General features: G+C 40.9%; 1 protein-coding gene across 3 annotated transcripts in view; it reads left to right on the plus strand.

Moving 5' to 3' along the window:
* TMEM245 (transmembrane protein 245) overlaps positions 1 to 22,883 on the plus strand; it is a 94,423-nt gene that overhangs the window by 15,686 nt on the left and 55,854 nt on the right. For 2 of the 3 annotated variants that reach the window (XM_059141677.1, XM_059141679.1), the window contains exons 4-7: positions 11,895 to 12,011; positions 13,473 to 13,691; positions 16,547 to 16,716; positions 20,216 to 20,239. In XM_059141677.1, the coding sequence (XP_058997660.1) occupies positions 11,895 to 12,011; positions 13,473 to 13,691; positions 16,547 to 16,716; positions 20,216 to 20,239 (530 nt within the window). The remainder of the gene's footprint in view (positions 1 to 11,894; positions 12,012 to 13,472; positions 13,692 to 16,546; positions 16,717 to 20,215; positions 20,240 to 22,883) is intronic. The other variant, XM_059141678.1, reaches the window with a different exon arrangement.

The raw sequence follows: 22,883 nt of genomic DNA on the forward strand, positions 1-22,883 counted from the left end.
AGAGAAGCAGATTCCCCGCTGAGCAAGGAGCCCGATGTGGGACTCGATCCCAGGACGCTGGGATCATGACCGAGCCGAGGGCAGCCGCTTAACCAACTGAGCCACCCAGGCATCCCACTGTGAACGATTTTTTATTAAACTCTGTGTCACGACCATCTTTCTGTGACCAGTATTCTTCTACAGCAGTACTCTTAGCCTCTTCATTGTGTGTTAGTCGCAAGGTGTTTGGTACAGCTACCTCATAGTTTTTGTTTTTGTTTTTTAATTAAGTTGCTCTTTGGTTTTTATTTTGTTTGGAAACCTTATCTCTCTGACAATGGAAAATAGGGAAGATTTTATTTTGCTCTCTCTCTCGATTTTCTTCGCTTGGCCTATCTTCCGGGTCACAATCTGTTAGATTCTGTGGTTCTGTATCAGACCAGTAGATGTGAACTTCCTGTTTTCACAGCTGTTGTCGAAAGCTTAGTGGTCACCACTGGTTCCTCTTGGTACCTTTATCTCCTCTCCCCGCCACCCCTTTTCTGCTAATAGTGATGATTCAGATAACTCAGCGTATCCCTCACCCTTCATCCCAGGATTTTTTTTTTTTTTTCTTTATCTGGAAAGTCCCTTCCTTCCTTACTTCGGAGATATATTTGACATATATTACTAAATCGGTTTCAGGTGTCAACAAGGGTTTGATGTTTGAACAGCACATTGAAAAGTGATTGTAAGAAACCTAGTTAACATCCCTCACCTTATGTAGTTACAAAAAAGTATTTTTTTTCTTGCGATGAGAACTTTTAAGATCTACTCTCTTGGCAACTGTCAAATATGCAATACAGTATTATTTGCTTGCTTTAGACACCATGCTGTACGTGACATCTCTATGACTTATTTTATAATGAGTTTGTACCTTTTAATCCCCTTCACCCATTTTTTTCTGTCTCTTACCACCAGCACTGGCAGTCACCCATCTGTTCTCCGTATCTGTGAGCTTGGTGTGCATTTGTGTGTGTGTGTGTGTAAGTTTCCACATACAAGTGAGAGCATATGGTATTTGTCTTTCTCTGAGTTATTTCACTTAGCATAATGCCCTGAAGGTCCATCCATCCTGTTACAAATGGCAAGATTTCTTCTTCTTATTCCATTGTGTACACATACCACATTTTCTTTATCCATTCATCCATTGATGGACACTTAGGTTGTCTCCATATCTTGGCGATTGTTAAATAATGCTATAATGTACATGGGGCTATAGAAATCTTTTCCAGTTACTGTTTTTGTTTTCTTTGTATAAATACACTGAAGTGGAATTGCTGGATCTTAAGGTAGTTCAGTGTTTAATTTCTAAAGGACAGTGTTCTCATCTTGACTACTTTTGTCCAGAACTTAGTGAATATGTTGCTACAAGAATATGAATGGTGTAGGTTAAAATGGATTTCTTGGGTGTAAATTATAGTCTGCTATGGGGCTCCTGGATGGCACAGTCGGTTAAGCCTCTGACTCTTGGTTTGGCTCAGGTCATGATCTCATGGTTGTGAGATTGAATTCTGTGTTGGCTTTTTGCTGAGCGCAGAGTCTGATAGTTTTTCTCACCCTTTCCCTTTGCCCCTCCCTGCCTTGCTTGTTTTCTCTTTCTCTCTCTCTCTCAAATAAGTCTTTAAAAAAAAATTCTAGTCAGCTGGTGATGGCAGCTTAGGGAGCTGTGCAGCGGGATTCTAAGACCAAGTTTTTGAGCTGTGGGAGAAAAAAGGCCATGTTTGATTCTTACCATTATTATTTTTCATGTTTGATTATTATTTTCAGTGATAAACCCAGCATAGTGCTGTGCTGGCACGCCAGCCAGATTTCTGGTATTTGTATTCTAGACTATTACAGGGAAGGAAATCACAGAGACACAGAACACATGTTGAGAACAGATTTGAAAATGTTGGTTTTGTTTTGTTTTGTTTTGTTTTGTTTTGTTTACTCTGATTCCAGTCTATTTCAGAATTTTTTTTCAAGATTTATTTATTAGCGTGAGAGATAGAGTGAGTGCAGGGAGGGGCAGAGGGAGAGGGAGAGAGACTCTCAAGCAGACTCCTCACTGAGCTTTGGAGCCCGACCTGGGGCCAGATCCCAAAACCATGAGATCAAATCCCCTGAGCCGAAACCAAGACTTGGGCACTGAACTGACTGAGCCACCAGGTGCCCCCAGAATAGATTATTCTTTTTTTTTTTTTTTTTAGATTGATTGATTGATTGATTTGATAGAGAGAGAGAGACAGCAAGGGAGGGAACACAAGCAGGGGGATTGGGAGAAGGAGAAGCAGGCTCCCCGCCGAGCAGGGAGACCAATCCAGGTCTCGATCCCAGGACCCTGAGATCATGACCTGAGCCAAAGGCAGATGATTAACGACTGAGTTGTCCAGCTGCCCCAATTATTCTTTTTTTAAAGATTTTATTTATTTATTTGACAGAGATCACAAGTAGGCAGAGAGGCAGGCAGAGAGAGAGAGAGAGAGGGAAGCAGGCTCCCTGCTGAGCAGAGAGCCCGATGTGGGGCTCGATCCCAGGACACTGAGAGCATAACCCGAGCCGAAGGCAGAGGCTCAACCTACTGAGCCACCCAGGCGCCCCTGCCCCAATTATTCTTGATCTAGAGTCCTTTTACAGATTTCTTTTCTTAAAAAAGATTTTATTTATTTATTTGACAGAGATCACAAGTAGATGGAAAGGCAGGCAGAGAGAGAGAGAGATAGAGGGAAGCAGGCTTCCTGCTGAGCAGAGAGCCCAACACGGGACTCTATCCCAGGACCCTGAGATCATGACCTGAGCCGAAGGCAGACACTTAACGACTGAGCCACCTCGGCTCTCCTAGAACTAATATTTAAAACTGAGGGTCCTTGACCCTAAGCCTGGTGTTCTTCCCCTTCACCAGGCTCTTTGAACAAGTGTCAGTCATTCTGAAAAGGGAGTGACTGCTGATCTCTCTTGTACTCAGTTATAGTCATGAGCTCCTCAGTCTTACCTGAGGGCCCTGTTAGCCTACCACAAGTTCAGGAACTAGCTTCTCTGCCTCCTGGATCATTTCTCAATTGGTAGAAACCTGGAGTCCAACTTCAGGGTATGCCTTTGGCTTGTGAGGAAAGAACACTCGCATTGTTAATAATTGCACCATAAGTGAAGCCCCGCTGGGCTCTTTACACGTTATCTTACATAATTTTCTTAATAATCCCATGGGATTGGTACTTATTTTACAGATGAAGAAATGGAGACTCAGAAAGCCATTTACTCTGAGTTAATTTACACTTAGAAGTGCTTTTTCAAAAGCTAGGCAAACAAGCACCCTATGTACTTGTACTACCTGGTCACCCAGTCTGACAAGTATGGGCAAGTACGACTGGGTCCGTTCCTCCAGATGCTGGGGATTGTTTATAAATGATCAGAAATTCATTGGCAGGGAAGGCTTAGTAGTTGCCTTAATCATTTGGGATAACATGTAACATGAGTGAACAGGTTTGGTCCAGTTGAACCCAAACTGGAAAAAGAAAAGGAACAAACTGAGTTTCTTATTGCTCATCTGTTACTGTCCCGTCTGACACCAGTCAGTTAAATAGGCCTAGAGAAACTGCTACTGGTCCATATCCAAGCCTTCGCTACTGACCGTAGTAGAGTGAAGTGATACTAGAAGTCCTTGAAGAGGCATATTTTCCACATTAGTGATGGAAACAGAAGCCTTCTTCAAAGGGAGCTTTGCATGCTGGGGAGATTTTACTTGGTATGTGGTAGAGCCCCTTCCAGTAAGTATCCTTGGATGTATTTCTGGTATCTGCCACTATCACTATCTGCCACTATCACTAAGGAGATCGAGTATCTCCTCATTTAGACTGTTCTCGAAATACATCATCCTCCGGGTATTAGAAACATTATTGTGCCCGTTGTTGCGCTGGCCGTATTAACAGATACTGTGTGAACATGTGATCAGTGTCTTACGTCCAGACCATGTGTTTCTGTCCCCTAGTGCTAGGCTGCTAATGTTAGTGGCCTGCTTGTTTGGCCTTGTGTAGATCGCTGTTATTTGGGCCTCTGCCTGATCCTGGCCCTGCCCTGGGTAGACGGATACTTGAACACTTGGATGCTCTTCCTTTTTTTGTTTATGGTTCTTAGGTCCCAAGATTATGTGCCCTTGTTTGTGTGTCTGTTTTTAGCTGGGGCTTCTTTTCTAGTACCATGACTTTGCCTAGGTTCTCTGTCCTGGCATTCTTGTGTGTTTATTCATCGTTTCTGCCAGAACCTTTGGGGTTTTTGAAGTGCGGGAGGATATCACTAAGGCAGAAATGAGTGAAGTGCCAGTTTGATGAATAAGAACAGTTGTCCAATCTTACATCCATAATCTTCAGACACTCTGCATTTCCCCCGTGTGCTACTCTTCATTCCTTCGCGAAGTTTCAGGCACTCTAAAAATTTATCTAATTACTTGTGCATCAGCGAGGATGATATTGCATAGTTTTCATTGATATAGCTATGATTCATTGAGTATTGACTGCATTATTTTAGTGACGTCAGCAAATTGGAGAGTCTTTAAGTGATAATTGTGAAGGTTTAATTAATTGGTCTTAACTTTTCCTCAAGTCTGTCAGTGCCTACTGGATGCAAGATATTTCACATAACTCTGTGGGGAGATCTTGAAATGTATGCTAAGGGCCTAAGATCTAGGAAAATGGCTGAAAAACGAAATAGAAAGGGGATGATAGGAACGACAAATACTGTAGGAGTACTAGTGGCTTTTCTCATAGTTTATACTGTTGGGTCTGTGATCAAAGGAACGAGACTGATACAAAGTAAAGGTTAAGCAAAGCTTTATTTCGCGCCAAGCATCGAGAATCAAACTGACCAGTCAGGGCCTTCTCTTACAAAGAGGCGACCCCTCCCAGCCGCACAGACTAACTTTTATAGAGGTGGTTGAGCCTGGATCTACACCGGTGGTCAATGAGATTGCAACACACACAGAAAACTGCACAGTCATGCTAGGTCACACACGGGTGGCCAATTGAATTTAAATTTACCCTATTAGATATATGTGCGCCCCACTGATTGGATGTCTCTAGCTGGCCTGACCCCCTAGTATCTGGGCTTTGCAATTAAGTTCCTCTGGGAGGATCAGGGTCAATCTAAGTTCACTGCATAAACACAAAATGGCTCCCTCTGGCTAAGTAGGCCCTTACAATACTACCAAAACCAGTAGTTTTGCAATAGCTAACATTTTTTGAGCAAGCCCTTCACACCAGGCATTGTTCTGATTACTTCATATGTATTGTTTCACTTAACTGTCACATGAAATAGGAATTTATATAAGCCCCATTTCATACATGAGGATTTTGAGTGACTTACCCATGGTCATCAAGCTAGTAAGGAATGGACCAGGGATTTGAACCTGGACAGTCTGGTTTCCTCACCTGTGCTCTGCAGCCACTAGGTTGCACAGGTGGTACTGCCTGGGGGCCTAGTAAATGTGAGATGCTCCGATCTCCCTCTGCGTCCTTGCATCGCTTCCCTCTTCTCATTGCAGCCTTTGTCCTGGCCTTCTTGGGCTTCTTAGAGTCCTTTGAAAAGGACATTCTGCTACATCTGCTTTTTTATTAGTCTTTTAGAAAATCTTTTCTCCACCTACCTCTGAGACACCAGCCTCTCTCATCCCCTCCAAGATTGACTTCCTGTGTCTTTTTAAAATCTGGATAACATATTGAAATGGGTTATAAGGGTGGTATCTTTTACCATTCATGTCAGGCCCTTGGAGGCCCCTCCCTGACCTCCCAAGCATGGATTAGGTTTCCATCTTCTGTGCTCCTCAAATATGCTATGCCTGTTTTTACATTAGCTCCTCACTTACTGACTCATAACTAATAATCTAAATATCAAACCGAGTTTGGGACTTGGGTCTCAGGCTCTTATGTCAGCGTGCAGCGTAGTCACCTGTTTGGTGAATGAGGACTTAGTGGGAGTTGAGAAATACGTCAAACTGCAGCCAAACTGAAAATCCATTGTTGAAGAGCTGTAACATTGAACGACTTACTACAAGGGACTCATTTTTCAGAATCTCTCAAAGATGAGTCACTACTTGATTAAATTGCTTGTGAAGAGGTGGGCTTAGTAATTTAGGACACTCGACTAGTCTTTAATCTTACATCAGGGAGAACGCTTCGTTTGAATTCTGACCGGAAGTCTTTTTCTGCTTCTGCTCTGCTGTCCCAGGCCATCAGTCATCAGGCATTTCCATCCTCTGCTCTCTAGTGGAGCCCGAGAAACCTCTCTTGGGTGCGCAGAAAGCCAAGTCCTGTCTTGTCTCTGGTGTAATCAGTTTGTTTTTGAAAATTCTGTCTGGAAGTCTAAAGAAGCACGTTAATCTGTCCAAATCTTCCTCTGTTTCCCCTCTGTCGTTGTTGTCATGGTATTCCCTCATGGTTCTCTTTACAACCTTAATCTGGAAACTTGGGGCTCACCTTTGATCCTTCATCTTTCATTTCATTTATGGGTTCATCATCGGGTCTGGTCCACTTTGACTACTCCCTGCCTCTTAAATGCAGCCACTTTTTTTTTTCTTTTAAGATTTTTATTTATTTATTTAACAGACGGAGATCACAAGTAGGCAGAGAGGCAGGCAGAGAGAGACAAAGGGGAAAGCAGGTTCCCCACTGAGCAGAGAGCCCCATGCAGGGCTCCATCCCAGGACCCTGGGACCAGGACCCGAGCTGAAGGCAGAAGCCTTAATCCACTGAGCCACCCAGGTGCCGCATAAATGCAGCCACTTTGCTGACATCTCCCCTGCCAGCTGCTGCAGACCGTGCTGTCGTCTTGTCTTGCCTGCAGTACTGCCGTCACTTCTCTCCCTGTACCCATTCTTGGTCCCCTCCAATCTGCTCTTGACCAGACAGCAAGCACGATCTTTCTGTATCTCAAAACTGTTCATTTATTTGCAAACTGGGAGACTGGGTGTGCTTCTGAAGGGCAACATGAGAGATCCTTGCCGTGCTTATCTTGTGTCCATGCTGATAATCCCGAGCACAGAACTGTGCCTCAGTGTTGCAGGGGAACACTGGGGGAAACTGCGAAAAGCGTAGATAGGATCTCTCTGTGTCATTTCTTACAATTGCAAGTAAAGCTACAATGATCTCAGTGACGTTTCAGTAGAAATACTATCCTGTTTAAAATTCTTCACTCCTTCCCTGCTCCTTTTAGAATAAAGCCTGAAGTACTTACCATGGTCTTCCGTGACTTGCATCATCTAGCTCTCGATGTCCAGCCTGGTTTATTCGATACCAGATTCCTGCTAGCTGTGTTCCAGACACACTGACCTTCTTACACTATCTTTATCATGCTAGTGTCTTCACTTAACAGCCTTCCTACTCACTTCCTGCTGTCCCAAATGTTACTCTTGACATTCTTTTGATGAATGCCTTCTCTTCCTTGGTATAGCAGCTTCATTTTCTTTTCTCTTTTTGGCATTTTATGTTATTTTAATTTAAATTCAATTTAATTAACATAGGGTATTATAGTTTCAGGGATAGGTTTTAGTGATTCATCAGTTGTTTCTAACATCCAATGCTCATTCCATTGAGTGCTCTCCTTAATGCCCATCATCCGTATACCTCCCCACCCACCCATCTCCCTCCAGCAAGCCTCAGTGTGTTTCCTATAGTGAAGAGTCTCTTATGGTTTGTCTCCCTTGCTGTTTTCATCTTATTTTTCCTTCCCTTCCCCCTATGTTCATCTGTTTTGTTTCTTAAATTCCATATATAAGTGAAATCATATATTTGTCTTTTTCTGACTCATTTTGCTTAGCATAATACCCTCTAGTTCTATCCACATCATTGCAGATGGTAAGATTTCATTCTTTTTGATGGCTGAGTGTGTGTGTGTGTGTGTGTACCACCTCTTTATCCATTCATCTGTCGATGGACATCTAGGTTCTTTCCATAGTTTGGCTATTGTGGACATTGCTGCTGTAAACATTGGGGTGCATGTGCCCCTTTGGATCACTATGTTTGTATCCTTTGGGTAAATACCTAATAGTGCAGTTGCGGCTTCTGGGGTAGTTTGATTTTTAACTTTTGAGGAACCTCCATAATGCCTTCCAGAGTGACTGCATCAGTTTGCATTCCCACCAAAAGTGTAGGAGGGTTCCCCTTTCTCTGCATCCTCTCCAATATCTGTCCTTTCCTGAGTTGTTAATTTTAGCCATTCTGACAGGTGGTTTTGTGGTTTTGATTTGTATTTTTCTGATGCCGAGTGATATGGAGCATTTTTTCATGTATCTGTTGGCTATTTTTATGTCTTCTTTGGAGAAATGTCCATGTCTTCTGCCCATTTCTTGACTGGATTATTTTCTTTGGGGTGTAAGTTCTTCATAGATTTTGGATACTAGCTCTTTATCTGATAAGACATTTGCAAACATCTTCTCCCATTCCATAGGTTGCCTTTAAGTCTTGTGGACTCTTTCCTTTGCTGTGCAAAAGCTTTTTGACTTGATGTCAAGTCCCAATAGTTCATTTTTGCTTTTGTTCCCCTTGCTTCTGGAGATGAATCTAGTAAGAAGTTGCTATAGCAGATGTTAAAGAGGTTGCTGCTCATGTTCTCCTCTAGGATTTTGATGGATTCCTATCTCACATTGAGGTCTTTCATCCATTTTGAGTATATTTTTGCATATGGTACAAGAGAATGGTCCATTTACATTTTTCTGCATGTGGCTGTCCAGTTCTCCCACACCATTTGTTGAAGAGACTTTTTTCCATTGAATATTCTTTCTTGCTTTGTCAAAGATCAGTTGACCACAGAGTTGAGGGTCCATTTCTGGGTTCTATATTCTGTTCTGTTGATCTCTGTGTCTGTTTTTTGCCAGTACAATACCTTCTTGATGATTACAGCTTTGTAATATAGCTTGAAGTCTGGAATTGTGATGCCACCAGCTTTGGTTTTCTTTTCTTTTTTTTTTTTAAGATTTTTATTTATTTATCTGACAGACAGAGATCACAAGTAGGCAGAGAGGCAGGCAGAGAGAGAGAGGAGGAAACAGGCTCCCTGGCAAGCAGAGAGCCCGATGTGGGGCTCGATCCCAGGACCTTGGGATCATGACCTGAGCCGAAGGCAGAGGCTTTAACCCACTGAGCCACCCAGGCACCCCTTGGTTTTCTTTTTCAACATTCCTTTGGCTATCCAGGGTCTTTTCCGGTTCCATACAAATTTTAGGATTATTCATTCTAGCTCTGTGAAAAAGTTTATGGTATTTTGATAGGGATTGCATTGAATGTGTAGATTGCTCTGGGTAGCATAGACATTTTAACAGTATTTGTTCTTCCAATCCATGGGCATGGAATATTTTTCCATTCTTGTATCTTTCTCAGTTTCTTTCATGAGTATTCTATACAGAGTTCAGATCCTTTTCATCTTTAGTTAGGTGTATTCCCAAGTATCTAATGGTTTTTGGTGCGATTGTAAATGGGATCAGTTCCTTGAATTCTCTTTCTTCTGCCTCATTGTTAGTGTATAGAAATGCGACTAACTTCTGTGCATTGATTTTATATCCTGCGACTTTGCTAAATTCCTGTATCAGTTCTAGCAGTTTTTTGGTGGAGTCTTTTGGGTTTTCTACATAGAGAATCATGTCATCTGCGAAGAGTTGACTTCTTCTTTGCCAATTTGGTTGCCTTTTATTTCTTTTTATTGTCTGATTCTCAGCTTCTTTTTCATTTCTTAAAGAGAAGCTGTTCCTGATTCTTCAGACTAAGTCAGATTTTTTTGTGTTAGGAGTTCATGAAATAGCTAGTATGTTTCCTTTACAGCAGTCACCATAGTTTGTATACACATTCACATTTGTGTGGTTCTTTTTTTTTTTTTAAGTTTTTTATTTTTAAGTAATCTGTGCACCCAGTGTGGGGCTCAAACTTGAGACCAAGAGTAGCACACATGCTCTATCAAGTGAGCCAGCCAGGTGCCCCCCCCCCTTTTAAAGGTGAATTAACAAATTATTCCCTAAGTATGGTAAGAATTTTTTTCCCATGTGGTTCTTTAATTTGTATCCATCTCTTCCACTAGACTCCATGGGGGCAGGGTCTATGTCTTTATCCATAGCATTCAATACAGTGAGTAATAACATGTGAGACATGAGAGGCAATGTCTTTTCCTCTCATCCTGTTTCCTTAGTGGCGTGAAAGAAACACCTTTCATACTTAGGCTAGAAGAATAGGTCCCAACTCTTCTCTTCCCAGATCATGAGTTTGACGTTCTCTTGGATTGCCTAAAAGTAAACCTCTGTTAGGTATTTAGTAGAAGAAGAATAGGATATGGTTGAGCAAGATAAATGCCCTTGATCCTGATGTTTCAGTCTACTGGTGAGCCATTTCAGGACCCGGCCTGCTTGTCTCTGGGAGATGGCCAGCCTTGGATTTGCTGAGTAGGTGGAATTCATTGGAGCTGAAATTCATTGGCTTTCTGAGTGGTCAGGGCTATTTTCATTGGCAGCATTCTATGTTGTTGCATTGTATATTGGTCTACCAAAAGTGAGGTCCCATCTCTATGAGTGTTAATGTTCTTAGTTGTGGACAGTAGAATCCACACTAGCTAGTCTGTGTAGAAAGAGATATTGGTTAGCATATAGACTTTTTGGGAAGTCCAGACAATTAAGCTTAGGTCTGACACAGGCAGAAGCAGTGCAACTGGGAAAACTACTCCATGACACCAAAGGACTATTTGAGCAGAGAAGCCACAGCTGCCACAAAGTTAGAGATCAGCCAGCAGAACTTTTAGAACTTCTGCTAAGTAACTTCCTGCAGAAATACCATATATCTCCATGACTGTTTGACACCCGAGTATCCAAATTACTGTGAGTCCCACTATGGTCTTCTATGTCTTGGACTGGTGTGTAGAAACTGCCTTATACGTGGGACCTTAGCTGCAACGGAGTTTAAGGAATATAGTCTAGCTTTCCAGTCTCTTGGAGGAGGAAAGCATGCTAGAACCTGGTATTGTGTGTGCTAGTCTGTGTTGTCTGCCATAGCAGATTAGACCATTACAGACAGACCTCACTGGCCACTAAATGTTTTTTTTAAGGATTTTATTTATTTATTTGATAGAGAAAGCAAGAGAGCACAAGCAGGGGGAGCACTGGAGGGAGAGGGAGAAGCAGGCTCCCCACTGAGCAGGGGACCTGATGCGGGCCTTGATTCCAGGACCACGGGATCATGACCTGAGCTGAAGACAGGCTTTTAATGGCTAAGCCACCCAGGCGCCCCAGTAAATGTTTTTTTTTGAGTTTAGTGCAAATGATTAAGCTTGGTGTACTACCTTTTAGGAACTTAACATGGGGACATATAACATGAAACAGAGTAATATATTTTAGACTCTCAGTGGTGGATTTTGCCTGTGCTGAATAATTACTTTATCGAGCTTTATGGTTTTGCATAGTACCCATATGTTTGCCTATTTATTCATGGAATGTTCTTATTGAGGGCACCGAGCGTTAGCTGTTCCATACGGTACTGAGAGCTAGTAACGCAAAAGAGAGTAAGACAGTCTGCATTCGGGAAGCTCCCAGACTTGGTGTGGCAATGTGTTTTAACAGAGACATGCGTTCACATTAACTCGTGAAGTTAAAAAGTAAAAAAGGAGGACTCCACATTTAGGTGTCCACCCTCAGCTGCGTGCACCAGTGTGAGTTCTCAAGGGAGACTTGACATGCAGTGTCCGGGGACCAGATTTTTAGTAGACTTCCCTGTTGATTGTTAAGCATTCTCCCTTGGTGAGGAACCCCTGTCCCTGGATCAGTTAATAACTGTTCTGTTTCATTGCTTTTGAAATCTTGGTACTGTGTTTCAGTTTGCAAAAGTTGTTTCCCACTTTGCTTTAAAAAGTTGTAAGAATACTTGCTTGTTTTCCAGGAGCAGAGTTACCAGGGCAGGTTATTTCCATGGCTGCTTCTACTCTAGCGACCTTGGCCATCTCCATTACAGGGTACGAATCCAGCCCTGACGACCCACCCTCCGCCCAGCCTGCAGGTGACTGACCCTTTGAAGGAATATTTTCAGAATCATTTGGGAAAATGAAATATGCTTTATAAAGGATAAGCTTAAAGGACATGAGCATCACAGAATGTGATTTACTGGTCCTTCAGTTTCCTCTGATTTCTATTTTTACACTTTTCCTCCTCTCATCTTTGTTCTCCCATAATCACTTTTTTCATACTTTTAATTATTTACCTTTTTATGTTTCTTACCTTGAATCTTTATCTTTTCCCTTTCTTTAAAAAAAATGCTTTTCTCATTTTTCTTCTGTTATTCTCACTTTCCTTTCATTTTATTTTCTTTTTCTTGGTGCCCCATATACCTTTTCCATATTTTTTTCCACTTCCTCCTTTCCTTGTTTTCTACTTCTATAGCTGTCAGTTCTTCTCCACTGCTCTGTTTTGCTCTAACTCTTTACATTGCTTTTGTTGTTGACCCAACTTTTTCTTTTGGTCTTCCTTTTCTCTCTTACAGTCCTCCATTTCTCTGGCATTTCTTGGTTTTCTTCTCAAAGTTTGCTTTGCATGCCTCATGCTGTTAATATATTAACTGTTTGCCCTAAAATGGGCCTGTTTGGTTGTTCTGGATACCATGCTTCTACAAGATCCAGCTGGCAGATTTACATCAGCTTTAAAGTCACACTGTACTCACACAGAGTTCAAGAACGGAATGGCCATCTCTGTGCCAAGCGGTCTCTTAGTTCCAGGGGATTTGCAGTTAAGGAATATTTTTGGTGAGCTCTTCCTAAAGAACTTACTTGAGAAAAGACTTGAAAGGAGGGATCAGCTAAGAAAAAGTCATTTAGGGTGGTAGGAAAACACGTTTTTATTTCACATTGAATCATGTTTTCAGAACGAAGAGGGGATGATTATTCTTCTAGGAATCTGCCACTCCTACCAGCATGAAGTTTTCAAATTAGATTCTTTTTTTTTTTTTTTTTTAAGAGCAGTTGGCTCCATTTTAGGTGCAATGACATTGAAAAGCTTTATCATATATATATATATATATATATATATATATATATATATAAAATCATATTAAAAGAGGAGACATTTTTAGGTCTAGGAATTCTGTAACTTAATATTGGTTGCTTTATACAGTTTGAGGAGTTTTCATGGGCAAATTATAATTCTCAGCTATTTTGTCATAGTTTTTTGTTTATTTGTCATAAAACTTTGAACAGTGAGAAATGTATATGGTAAAAAGTAAAAAAAATCACCATACCCAACCCTACCCACCAACAAACTTTATTTCTGCAGATTTAAATATAGTTGTAGAATTCTCCATACATTTTTCAGTGCCTCTGCAAACATACATCAGACCTTTGTCTCTTTTTGTGATCATACCATCAGAGTCCATTTTGAAGGCTCACAGTAGAGCAGCCTAGCGAATTGCTCCGTAGAACTCCTGACTCTTGTGGGCTAATATGGTGGTGCTCCCCCAACCCCCTTTCAGAAACCGTGGACGGAGGAGAGCCCCCTCCAGCATTATCCTCCTCTCCTGCACCTTCCACCCCTTCACCCACTCTGGGCAGACAGAGGCCTGAAATGGGAACATTTGTCAGGAAGAAGAAAACCAGCGACATCTACTTCGTGTCCCTCTTGTGGGCCATTATTGGAGTCCAGCTCTGGCTGAACCTGTGGATCGTACAGCTGCTGCCGGTGCCGATTGCAGGTAATTGGCCCCTTATGGTCTGGTCTTGGAAGACTTCTTTTTCTTTCGACTTTGGATTTTAATATTTGAGGTAATATTACTCTCTTTTAAGATAAAACAATGTATATTTAAATTGTATATTTAAAGCTGTCTTCTAAGACTGGAAAAGTAAGTAATTCAGGTGAATTTAGAAGAGTTTTTTATGTCATACTTTCCTGATTGTTTGGGCTTAACCTCTTACTGCATTCAGAACCTTTGCGAAATTTATTTATTTATGTACTTTTTAAAAAAGATTTTATTTATTTGAGAGAGAGCACACATGCGTGCGAGCAGGAGCAGAGGGGAGGGACAGGGAGAAGCAGACTCCCTGCTGAGCAGGGACCCTGATGTGGGGCTTCATTCCAGGACCTTGAGGTCAGGACTTGAGCCACCCGGGTTCCCCCTCTTTGCCAAGTTTATTAAGTCCCCAGTTGATGCTCCAGACCTGCCATCCAGATACCTCCTAAATTTGATTAGTCCTTTTTAAAAAAAAATTTTATTTATTTATTTATTTAACAGACAGAGATCACAAGTAGGCGGAGAGAGAGAGAGGAAGGGAAGCAGGCTCCCTGCTGAGCAGAGAGCCCGATGCGGGGCTCGATCCCAGAACCCTGAGATCATGACCCAAGCCAAAGGCAGAGGCTTAACTCACTGAGCCACCCAGGTGCCCCAGTCAAAGCTTTTAGCTGTTGATTTAAAGCTTTTCACTGTTTATCAAAGCTTTTCACTGTTGATTTAAACATAATTTCCTTTTGGGTGCCTGGGTGGCTCAGTTTGTTAAATGTCTGCCTTCGACTCAGGTCATGATCCCAGGGTTCTGGGATCGAGTCCCATGTTGGACTCTGCTCAGCAAGGAGTCTATTTCAACCTCTTCCTCTGCTTGCACTCCCTCTGCTTGCACGCTATCTCTGACAAATAAATAAATATAAAAAAATAAACATAAGTTCCTTTTTGGAAGCCTGTTTAACAATCTTAATTCATTGGACCATTTACCTTCTAGATCCTTAATTTTAAAACTTATTATTTGTATTAACTTGGACAGTTAATGAAATAGTTAACCTTTGTAAGAAAAATTTTTTTTAAATAGATTTGTTAGGCCCAGAACACTGTATAGTGCCTGTCGTTAGGGAGCATAGAATATGAGGTCGAAGTTTGTATCTGCATCTTGCATCCTCAAACAGAACTTCTCTTTGGCAGTTGGAGCAAGATACAATTGTAATGAAGCATATACCAGAGTATATACCAGATCCATGCTTTCTGTTAAGGAATTCATAGAACTGCTTAGTGAAATAGTTTAAATTGCTCTTTCTGGATTGTTCCATATGTTTTTGATTTTGCCAAATGATTTATTTTATGCTGCCAAATTGTGTCGGGTACTATTGGAACCCCCTTAAAATTTGTTAGCAGGAGTTGGGACACCTGGGTGGCTCAGTGGGTTAAGCCTCTGCCTTCGGCTCTCTCTGCCTACTTGTGATCTCTGTCTGTTGAATAAATAAATAAAAATCTTTAAATTAAAAAAAAATTGTTAGCAGGAGTTAACATTCATCCTAGTCATTTCTTAACTTTCAGGCCATCATAACAATTTGACATGGCTTTGGGAGAGCGGGCTTTGAACAGGTGGCCCCGAGAACATTTTCTACAGCCTGTAATTTCCCTGGGGTTGTTCTAGAGACCATAAGAGCTTTCCTGGGACCTCCCCAGAGATTTAGAAAAGTTAATGATGGAATTGTTGAACTGGTATGTAATACTGAACTCATGGTTCAAAAGAGTAAACTGTGAACCCTTAGATTGCATGGCTAGGGCTAAGGACACAGAAATTCCTGGAATTTGGTAAATTATAGTAGTTGGGATCAGTTATCCAGAGTCCAGACTTCAAGGCAGCCCCACAGTTAAGTAGCACTTCCATCTGGCCCCACTACCTTCATAGTTGGCTTTTAATAGGAAGCTCACCCCCTGCTTGCAGGACGACCTTGCTACCCAGTACGGAGGGTACATCATGTTCTCCATGAGTGGTCTTTGCGGAAGCTATACCCTGTGTAGCCTCAGGGACTATTTGTAACAACCCTGCTTGTCTCTACTCTGCTTTTCTACTGAAGCCTGCTAGCAGATTCATACGTACAGAGCAGCATCAAGTAGAGAAATAGGAATACCAGAGGTATAAAATCATGATACAGATGGAATTCCTGATATTTTTCTGGGCACTAACGTTGTTAAACATCCAAGGAGAAGAATAACATTTGGCAATAGCATCTATGATAGCCAGGGAAATTGGGACATGTCAGGGGTTAAGATTCTTCAGCCCGGAAGGGTAAGGTGTGAGGGGCCAGGATTGTAGTCCCTGATATCTTTATGATCAGAGTGTCTTACGTTTATACATGCTGTGAAATAATCCCTGGCTCCTGCGGGGATTCTGGACTTGACAGCAGAGGCAATATATGGGCAGGTGGGTTGTGTGGAAAGTTATTTGTCCTAATTCTGACAGTCTGGAATGCCATGAACTTTTCATCTTTCCCCTTGCCTTTTTTTTTAAATGGATTTTTAAAAAATATTTTATTTATTGATTTGAGAGAGAGAGCACAAGAGGGAGAGTGAGAGGGAGAAGCAGACTCCCTGCTGAGCAGGGAACCCAATGTGGGGGCTCGATCCCAGGACCCCAAGATCATGACCTGAACTGAAGGGAGATGCTTAACTGACTGAGCCACCCAGGTGCCCCCTTAATTGATTTTTTTTTAATATTAGCTTTGCTGTTTTAGAAAGGTCACATGAAATTAAAGGGCCCTTTCAAGTTCTGACTTTGTAATCTATGTTTTGGTTTTCTATGTCTTCCTTCCTTCTAGTCTGGATCCTCAAAAAGCTCGTTATTCACTTTGGAGTTGTGGACTTCCTGGAGAAACGCTGCCTGGTGTGGTGGCAGGCTGTGGAGCGCTTCCTCAGGGAGCGGCAAGAGGCTCTCGCCCCGTGGCCAGTTGTTGGGCTTGGAAAATTCTTGTTAAAAGTTGATAGCAAGGTATTATATTATAAGCACTTGGTCTGTTTTAATGGAATATATATATATATTCATTCCATGTCATGGTATTTGGTGTTCATACTATGATTGTCAATAACACATTTAATGTCTGTATCTGTGATGATACTTAAAGTTTAGAACTATGGCTTCTGTAAGGATAGGATAGACTTAGTTTAAATCAGTATTGTATAAGTAGTTTTCCCTCTTAAAAATGGTAGATAAGGATGTCATGGAACACGTGCTCAGCTCCCTCATTGAAATCTAAAGGGGCTAAGTGACTTGCCTAAAATTACATTGTCAGGTAATGCCACCTCAGTGCAGTATTTTTGGAGTAATTCTCACATGTCAGATAATGGGCTAAGTCCTTAGGAAAATCCACTGACTCACAGAAAAGTAGATGCAGGAGCTCTGTTTAATGGAGAGACAGCAGTCCATTAAAATTTAGACACAGTGGTTAAGAACATGAACCCCAATTTCAAACTGGTTGAAATCCCACTTCTGCTACCTACTAGCTCTGTGATCTTGGATGAATTTCTTAACTTTTCTATGCCTTGTTTTCCTTATCAATACAATAAACATAATAGCATGCACCTCGGAGAACGGCTGTGGGGGTTAAATGAGTTAATAGACATACAGTTCCTAGATCAGAGCCCGATTCATAGTGGCTCTGTGTGTTAGCAGTGGTTTTAATTTGTGGAGGACAGGATGTACAGAATACAGTGGCAATACTGAGCAAGAGGGGACTGGCTGTTGGCAAGGTAGTGGGAGAGGGGAGGTTTTGCAGAAGAGGTGATGCCAGAGGAAATTTCAAGGCACAAGTAGGAGTTTCTTAGGTGACAGGGCAGGAGGAATAGACGGATGGAGCAGTGCAAAGGGAACGACTGCCACAGCGTGACTTCTTAGGGAGCACCAAGGAAGCAGTCACAGTGGGATATATGCAGACTCGAGGCAGGAGAGACAGGCGAGACTGAATCGAGGTCTTTGTGGGTGCTGTGCTGTGTGAGCCAGACTTCCTCACGGAGCCTACGGACTGTTTCCCTGAGCAGGTCCATCCATGACTTCAGGTTGAGAAATACTGTCAGGTGAAACCAGCATAGATAGGAGTGGGATGAAGAACTGGAGTTCACGTAAGATGGAAGGAAAGAAATCTTTTATTTTTATTTATTTATTTATTTTTAAAAAGATTTTATTTATTTATTTGACAGACAAAGATCACAAGTAGGCAGAGAGGCAGGCAGAGAGAGGAAGGAAAGCAGGCTCCCTGCTGAGCAGAAAGCCCAGTTGGGGCTTGATCAGGGATCATGACTTGAGCTGAAGGCAGCAGCTTAACCCACTGAGCCACCCAGGTGCCCCAGGAAAGAAATCTTTTAAAGCCATGGTAATATCTCCTTGGGGAGCAGAGATGCAGGGGGATACATTTTTTTTTTTTTTTTAGGATTTTATTTATTTGAGAGAGAGAGTTAGGGAGAGGGAAATGGAGAGGGAGAGAGAATTTGAAGCAAACTCCACACTGAGCACAGAGCCCAATGTGGGTTTTGATTCCATAACCACAAGATCTTAACCTGAGCCGAAACCGGGAGTCAGAAGTTTGTTTGTTTGATTTTGAGAGAGGGAGAGAGAGAGAGAGTGTGTATGTGTGCGAGCATGAGCAGAGGAGAGGGGGGAGGGCCAGGGACAGAAGGAGAAGCAGATTCCCCTCTGAGCAGGGAGCCTGTTGTGGAGCTCTATCCCAGGACTCTGAGATCATGACCTGAGCCAAAGGCAGACGCTTAATGACTGAGCCACTGAGCCACCCAGGTGCCCCAAGAGTCGCAAGTTTAACTGACTGAGCCACCCAGGCTCCCCACGGGGATATGTTTTCTTACGTATTGCCTTTCTGTCTCCAGAAAGTTTGCCAGTTTTAGTTTCCATCAGTATAACATAAGGCAGTGCCCATTTTCTGAGCTCTTGCCAATACTAGATATTATAACAAAAAAGTATTTTTCAGTTTCAGAAAAAGAAGTATGAGTGGTGTTTTAGTTTGAAATAAAAAAAATGAGTTTGCTTATTGGGTATTTATATTTTTATTTTGTGATTTGCCTATTTGTATTCTTTTTTCAATTTTTTTAAATATGAAAAAGTCTAAGATTTCCCACAGATTTTAACATATTTATCACATCTTCCTGGTATTGGGGTGAAGTTTTGTTTTACTAGAGCAGATTAATCCTGCAGATTGTTTAAAGAGGATGACTCATTTCAGTTAACTTCTGACAGCCTTACCACTATCAGAAAGTATGGACACTAACTCTTGTTTTCAGAGTCCCACATATTTGTATTTGGAACCCTTCACTTAGGACAACTCTAGAATTGTGTCAGTTGAAGTTCTGCAGGTATCAAAAGTGTTTGTGATGGAGTAGCCTTGTAAAATTGTCATTTTTTATTCAAATTTGTATGCCAACTTGTTCTTAAGAGGGACAGTAAAATAAATAAAACTATCATTTTTGGCTATAATAATAAAACATATCAGAATAAGTGACTGCTGCAAACTGAATATTTGTCTAGTAATAATCGATGCCATAATTATGTTTTATCTAGTATAATAATACATATGGGTTGCTGCTTTGGGCAGTAAATCTATTTTTCATGTTTCTTTTAAATTTCAATTGATGAGACTAGTGTTTTTGAAACTATACCTCTACAGGAGATTGATTGAAGTATAGTTTTAAACGTGCACTGGGTATACTTTTAGTAAAAACTCTGCAAAGATAAAATTAAGCTTTTTAGTTTTTATATTTTTTATATCACTAATAATGCCTTCAATCCTGTGTTTAGCGATTTTTACATCATGTGTCCACTAACTAGTGTTAGTTATATAGTGTTAAATATTGTGAGGTGTTTTGATGAGGTAACGTTTGTATGAAAGAAAGGATGTTACATAAAGTAGAAAGATAAGTGCTTCAAAAATTGAGATGGAAGGAGATACACCAAATATTAACAGAATTTTGTTTCCGTCTGCTCTTTGGCCAAGTGTTCACTGTTCCAGATGAGCATGGAAGTGTTTTACTGTTTAAAAAATGTGAAATGACCTGTACTATAAAGCTACAGCCACAAAGTTCAATGAACACATAGTATTTGAACATGAATTAATTTATAAAGGGACACAAAATCCTTTTGGTACCTGAAATGAGAAAGAATTTTAATTATTATTCTGATCTTTGGAATTTGGTGTGACTACTTAAGCAGACAAGCATGTATTTTTAATTGTGGAATTGCCAAAAAAGTTTGTGGTTATTTCAGTCATTTTATATCTTAAATGAATACTATATACAGTTGATTTTAAAACTTTGTTAATGCATTACAGTTATTTTCCCAGTTTTTGTTTTGTTTTGTTTTTTGGTCTGGGATTATCTCCTCCTCATACTCTCAGTGACTTTCTTTTCTTTCCATACTATTATTGCATTCTCTAATGATATTCCACTGTTCTTATCTTCTCTTTCTTACCTTACCCCCTACCCTCAAGCTCTGGCACTGGCTAAATAAGAAGGTAAATGAACACATGGATGTTGGGTTTTATTACTGAATTCTGTAACTTCCTCCTGTCTCTCCATTTTCTTTCTGTTTCTGTCCATATGTCAAAATTAGTTTTGGCTTTTAAAGTTCAAATTAATAAGCTATGGAAGGTCGTGAATCATTGGTACTATCACAGTACAATTTTCTAAACACCCAAATCTATTTATTTAGGATAAATGGTTACTATGTCCTTGCCCAGGTGTGTGTCAGAAGTTCTGTCTTACAGTCCTTTTGTCTACAGTGAGTGATTGCCATTTTTTTTCAGCTCTGTAATGTGGCCCTACTCTAGTCTTCTTTGATGTGTGAGAGCACATACTTATCGAAAAGGAACAAGAACTTTTTTGTAATAGAGTTTATTTATTTATTCATTTGAGAGAAAGAGAGAGAGAATGAGTGGGGGGAAAGGGCAGAGAGAGAGAGAGAGGGAGAAGCATTCTCCCTTTTGAGCAGGAAACCAGATGCAGGGCTGGATCCCAGGACCCAGAGAACAAGACCTGAGCCAAAGGCAGATGCTTAACCAACTGAACCACCCAGGCACCCCGGAAATATAACTTTTTATTGCTACTTATTTTATAAATGACACAGGAATTTTTGAAAAAGATCTGTGAAATACTTGATTCACTTGGCTGGTAATTTTATATAGTGTCTTTTTTTTTTTTTTTAATAGCTACTCTTCTAGAATTTCATTTTTAACTTAAAAAAGATTGTGGTCATGTCCTGTGACCTTTAATTTCATGTATTTCCCAAGGTATGACGTTGTATGTATAGTGAATGCTTCGCATGATTTGCATGAAATAGGTACATTTTTAATAATTTCAATAAAGGCTAATCCAGATAAATTAGGGGTATTGTACTTGTGACATGTAGCCTATATATAGTAACTGTAGACGTAGATTCATCAAATCCCTGAGACAGATAGCAAAAGATGACATTTATGTGTATCATGTTTAGATAAAACAAAACCTTAAATTTTCAGTGGAGATATCATAGAAGACCTTAAGATGAATGTGGTACTTCATAGAAATAGACCAAGGTGACTTTTAGTATAGAGATTAAGGTTTTCTTCTTTCTTTTGAAGAAGTAGAAAGGGGTGACTTGACTTGCCTTAAACTCTGAACTTTGGATTGAAAATAAAGAGCGTGTAAAATACATACATACATACATACATACACTTATTGGCCACTGCCCTGCTCCTACCAACGTACATGCTGTTGTCTATACCTCCATTCCCTGCAAAACTAACATGAGTAAATGAGTTCAATCCTTGGCAAATAATAGTGCTGCAAACAAAAGTCACATTTTCTTATTTTGATCAAAGTAGGTGGTTTTATACACTTCTCCAACTTGTGTATGTTGACATGAAATTGTCCTCAAGGGATGAGAGAAAGGAGAGCTAAAGTCATTAGGTGCAATTTGATTTAACCTTCGGTGACTGCCCGAGTTAGAACACCTAATTTAAGAGCTATTTCTTAGCTAACCAGTTGTGACTCAGGTTTAAAAGATTCCTAAGAGATCAAGTGAAGGTTTCCTTTCCTTGATGATTCCGTATAGTATAGGTAAAGCATCGGTGGAGAGCGGGAGTGACTGCTGTAAGTTCTGGGACTGTCCATTCCAGGAAAGCACATAAATAAGTTGAGGTCTATTTTATTACATTACATCCAAGGTTAGAAAATTTGCAGCATTGGGTATTTGGTGTTTCAGCTTCAAGTGGAGTGAACTAGGAAACTAATTCAAGGGAAGGGAGGGTGAGAGAAAACATATTTGTGGTTGATTGAGACAACCTAATTCTCAAGGCTTGTTTTATTTTTAAGTGTTGTTTATTTGCACTAAGACTCAACTAGAATTTGCCTTAAAAGAAAATAAAACAAAAGAAAGCCTACAGACCCAGAATAATGAATAGAAAACTCAGTAGTGGAATGATAACTTTCTTAGTAGCTTCCTATACACAAAGCCAATTTAGAAGTTTCAGCGTCTTGCAGTATAACCATACATTTACTGACCTCTCTAAATTTTGAAAAAAAATAAATGCATGCCCTTCCTTCACGCTGGAAACATTCAGAATGTCATTTTAAAATTACTCCCCTTCCCCTTTAAGAAAATAGAGTTTAATAACTAAAATAATTTCTCAGAGCAAGGAAGGCTGGGGAGATCCCCAGGGACAGTGTGACTTCTCTGGGCAGGTGGTAATGACAGCTGATGGCAGTGATGGTAGGTGGTGTGGATTCTGCTGCCCAAAGCTGAACACAGCTTTGAACACAGCTCTGTATCCTGGGACAGTGCCTTTGGCATATCTTTAGGAATTCTCTCCTCCATTCCCTTCTGCGTCTCTATTGCTTCTTCTGTCCACGTGTCTCTCTCTCTTTCCTTTTTTTTTCTTAAAGATTTCATTCATTAGAGAGAGAGTGAGCGACAGAGAGAGCACGAGCAGGGGCAGAGGGAGAAGCGGACTCTCTCCTGCTGAGCAAGGAGCCTGATGTGGAGCTCAATCCTAACACCCCGGGATCATGACCCGAGCTAAAGGCAGATGCTTCACTGACTGAGCCACCCAGGTGCCCCTGTGTTTCTCTTTCTATGTCTGAGTTTCTGTTTCCTCGAGAGTCTTCTTCCGTTCACCTTTT

This window comes from Mustela lutreola, chromosome 12 (genome assembly GCF_030435805.1).
Source record: "Mustela lutreola isolate mMusLut2 chromosome 12, mMusLut2.pri, whole genome shotgun sequence".
In the NCBI taxonomy this organism is placed as follows: Eukaryota; Metazoa; Chordata; class Mammalia; order Carnivora; family Mustelidae; genus Mustela; species Mustela lutreola.